Source organism: Malurus melanocephalus, unplaced genomic scaffold (assembly GCF_030028575.1).
Source record: "Malurus melanocephalus ecotype Western Australia unplaced genomic scaffold, MMel_1.1 scaffold_1091, whole genome shotgun sequence".
NCBI classification, from domain to species: Eukaryota; Metazoa; Chordata; class Aves; order Passeriformes; family Maluridae; genus Malurus; species Malurus melanocephalus.
This window is the reverse complement of record NW_026624323.1, coordinates 17,307-21,617: the sequence shown is the minus strand read 5'-3', so window position 1 is coordinate 21,617 and position 4,311 is coordinate 17,307. Positions and strand designations below refer to the sequence as shown.

General features: G+C 47.3%; 1 protein-coding gene across 1 annotated transcript in view; it reads left to right on the top strand.

Annotated features, from left to right (window-relative positions):
• Positions 1-4,311, top strand: part of LOC130586171 (voltage-dependent N-type calcium channel subunit alpha-1B-like) — a gene marked incomplete at both ends in the record, with an annotated part of 86,483 nt that overhangs the window by 70,169 nt on the left and 12,003 nt on the right. The window contains one exon of the mRNA XM_057386891.1: positions 2,493-2,609. Within this exon, the coding sequence (XP_057242874.1) occupies positions 2,493-2,609 (117 nt within the window). The remainder of the gene's footprint in view (positions 1-2,492; positions 2,610-4,311) is intronic.

Below are 4,311 nucleotides of genomic sequence, written 5' to 3'. Positions count from 1 at the left end.
CAGATTTGTGTGATAACACAGATATCAGATTTGTGCCGTGGCACAGAGGTGGCTCAGCAGGAGGAGAACAGATGCCAGACACGGTTGTACCCAGGAAATGTGGCAATGTGGAGTGTCCCCTTTGGCTGCATGCCATCCCAGTCCCTGCCTGGAGAGTTGGGGTGTCGGAGGCTGGGTTTGCTCAGGGTGCCACCCCCGTGGAGCCCTCGCAGCCGCCACTGGCGCAGGAGCTTCACCTCTCTCCGGGCAGAGCCCACCACGGTCCTTCCAGCGGTGCCAGGGCGTCGGGAATGGGGGATTTTCCTGGGTTGGGAGCGATCCCACATGGAGGCTTTCACTGCTCTTCAGGAAGTCGCAATGCCAGAGTCAAATATGGAATATCAGGGAAAAGAAAAAAAATTAATCGATGGGCTGTTTGTCCGTCTAAATCCCAGGGAATGGGGGGTCACAGAGGTGACTGCACAGCTTTGAACCCTTTTCCCATTTCAGTCCCTTTCCCATGGGTAGCCTGGGGTAGCTCAGCTTGCAGGGAGCCCAGCTCAGAGCAGGTTATAAACATCCTGCCAGGTGAACCCAAGGTTCAGCACAGCCTGAGCAGGAAAACATTCCTGYTGCTGGGCTGCAGTGCTGTGGGAAGGGGGAGATCCCTCAGGATCCTGTGCACCTGCTCCTCCTTGGTGCACAGGGACATTTGCCTCGAGCACTGCTCTGAAGTTCAAATCAGACTTTCAGGCCCCAGTGCTGCCAGCATCACACACACAAGGTCTGGCCCAGGTCCTGCTGAGGGGAGATTTTCCCTAAAACGGGCTCGGGGTTCCACCTCTGCCCTGCACTGGGACCTTCCCCAGGGGGAACAGGGCATGAAGAACCCCATTAGTGATGAAACCCCATTACCCAGCTGAGCTCCAGCCCTGCCCCAGGGCTCTTACACGGCCCTGACCCGCTCAGGTGAGTGCAGCTGGACTGTTTGGAAGGGAAGGTAAGCGCTGGGAGAACAAACCTGGAGCTGACACTGAGCCCAGCTCACCTTTTTCAGTGCCTTTTTACTGCCCAACCCAGGGGAATCCTCGCTTGTGCTTTGCCTGCCAGAGCTGAGTTCTGTTGCTGGCTTGAATGAGCTCAGTGTTGTCTGCTCTTTCATTGAACATTCCTGTGCTTCTCTCTTCTCTCTTGATTTGAAGACCGAGTCTGATTTTGGGTCTGTGCCTAACTCTGAGCTGCTTGTGTTCTTAACCTGAGAGAAACCCAGTGCATGCCTGAGACTGAGTTCTGGAACTCTTTTATGGGATTGGTGGAATGCAATGCTAATGGCCCCAAAACCGAGCTGGCATTGAAAGAATTCATAGATCCAACAAGCCCCCCAATTTCAGCACGAGCTCTGTAGCCAAATGAGCAAGAAACRTGGGTCAGTTCAATGTGGTAAAACAATAATCCAACGGAAATATTCTTTTGCTCGTCTTTACCAAGCAGAGCTCCTTTATGATTCTATTTGCTGCTTCACTGCTCAATCGTTTAAAAGTGGGATGTTTTCTCTCTTTAGCTCACTCAGTCAAATAAGTGGCTGTGATCAGAGAGCCACAAATAAGCGAATTATGGAAAGGGGAAATATTTTTCATCTCCTTAAAATAGGAGGGCAAGAGGGATCTGGCTTCTGCATGTTTTGTTTTGGAAAGAACCCTCTCTAGATTAGCTCATTGGGGCAAGAATCCTCGTTTCCCTGAAGGAAAGCAAAGAAAAAAAAAGAAAAAAAAAAGGGGTGAAGGGCAGGGAAAATTCTAGAAAACAAATGGAAATCAGAACCTGCCTCCAGCAGTTCTTTGATCCACTTGTGAAGACACATTTAATGAGAATTTGGAAAACCAGCAGGTTCCTAAGGCATCCTCCTGCTGGTGAAGGCTCACCCTCCCCRATTGACTCGCTGCCCTCGCTCCACCTTCCAAACAATCTTCTGGTGCCGTTTCTCCTTGGCAAACCTGTCCAGTTACACACTCTAGAACACTGAAAACCTCCAGCTTGGAAAACATCCTCATTCTCCTGAGGAGGTTTTAATCTTCACTGGACAGTGCCTTTCTTTGTCACGTAGTCCCTTGCRACCGTCTTGGCTCAGGTTCAATTCCCTGTCGAAACAGAGCTAGCCAAGACTTCCAAAGCACCTCATTCCTTTACAAAACCAAAATCCGGCACCATCCCCCTCTCCCTGAGTCTTTGTGGGGAGAAAATCCTCCTTGCTCAAAGAAAAGCAGCCCTCTGTGGCCTTTTCCTTTTCTCTCACTGACCCAGTAGCAGAGGGGAGGGCTCTTGTGGAGAGGGGTTTTCTCATTCTTGCTGCATGTGGAGTGATCTGCACTGACGAATGTTTCTTTTGGAAGGTTTTCTGGTGGCCGATTTGCTGCTTAGATCGTGAAGCTGGTAATTTTAATTTCTTTTTTGCGGGCTGTGGTTTCGGATCCGCGGTCGTTTTCTGAAGGACACAAAACCTTGACTTTCCGCAGGACAACTTCATCAACCTCAGCTTCCTGCGGCTCTTCCGGGCGGCCCGGCTCATCAAGCTCCTCCGCCAGGGCTACACCATCCGCATCCTGCTCTGGACCTTCGTGCAGTCCTTCAAGGTGAGCCTGGGCTGGTGGGGAGCCAGGGAGGGGACACGGGGAGGGGACACGGGGACAGGGTCCTGCTTGGTGCACCTGGAGCATCTTCATGGAGGATCCATGGCCTCTCTGCACCTCTACGGAGCGATCACGGGAATTGCCAGTTCAGGAATTCTGCAGGGAAGAGGATTGTGAGCACTGATCATCGCCAGGAACGCTAATTCTGCTGAAAGTGAACTGGTTAGAGCTGATCATCACCAGGAACGCTAATTCTGCTGAAATTGAACTGCTTAGAACTGACCATCGCCAGGAATGCTAATTCTGCTGAAAGTGAAATGGTTAGAACTGACCATCACCAGGAACGCTATTACTGCAGGAAAGAAAAATGGTTAGAACTGATCAGCCCCAGGAACATTAATTCTGCCAAAAGAGAACTGGTTAGAACTGACCATCTCTGGGAAAAAGAATTCTGCAGAAAAGAGAAATGGTTAGAGGAATGTTAATTCTGCTGAAAGAGAACTGGTTAGAACTGACCATCTCTAGGAATGTTAATTCTGCAGAAAGTGAATTGCTCATCTCCAGGAACGTTAATTCTGCTGAAAATGAACTGGTTAGAACTGACCATCTCCAGGAATGTTAATTCCGCTAAAAGTGAACTTGTTAGAACTGATCATCTCTGGGAAAATTAATTCTGCAAAAAGTGAATTGGATAACAATGCCCATCGCCAGGAACTCTAATTCTGCTGAAAGTGAACTTGTTAGAACTGACCATCTCTTGGAAAATTAATTCTGCAGAAAAGAGAACTGGTTAGAACTGACCATCTCCAGGAATGTTAATTCTGCAAAAAGTGAACTGGTTAGAACTCACCATCTCTGGGAAAATTAACTCTGCAAAAAGTGAATTGGATAGCAATGCCCATCTCCAGGAATATTAATTCTGCTGAAAGTGAACTGGTTAGAACTGTCCATCTCTGGGAAAATTTATTCTGCAGAAAAGAGAACTGGTTAGAACTGACCATCTCTAGGAATGCTAATTCTGCAAAAAGTGAACTGGTTAGAACTGATCCTTGCCAGGAACATTAATTCTGCAGAAAAGACAACTGGTTAGCACTGCCCATCTCCAGGAATGTTATTTCTGCTAAAAGAGAACTGGTCAGCATTGCCCAGCCCTAGGAATGTTAATTCTGCTAAAAGAGAAGAGAACTGCTTAGAACTGACCATCTCTGTGAAAATTAATCCTGAAAAAAGTGAATTGGATAGGAATGCCCATCTCCAGGAATGTTAATTCTGCTGAAAGTAAACTGGTTAGAACTGACCATCTCTGGGAAAATTAATTCTGCAGAAAAGTGAAATGGTTAGAACTGACCAGCCCCAGGAACATTATTTYTGCTAAAAGAGAAMTGGTTAGAACTGACCGTATCTAGGAATGTTAATTCTGCAAAAAGTGAACTGGTTAGAACTGATCATCCCCTGGATTATGAGTTCTGCGGAAAAAAATAATTGGTTAGAACTGACTGGTCCCAGGAATATTAATTTTCTGCAGAAAAGAGAATTGCTTACACTGGACATTCCCAGGAATGTTAATTCTGCAGAAAAAAATGGGTTAGCACTGACCAGTCCCAGGAATATTGATTCTGCAAAAAGTGAACTGGTTAGTACCAGGAATATTAATTATTAATCGAACTAGCATCCCAAGGAAGAATAATTCTGCTGAAAGAGAACT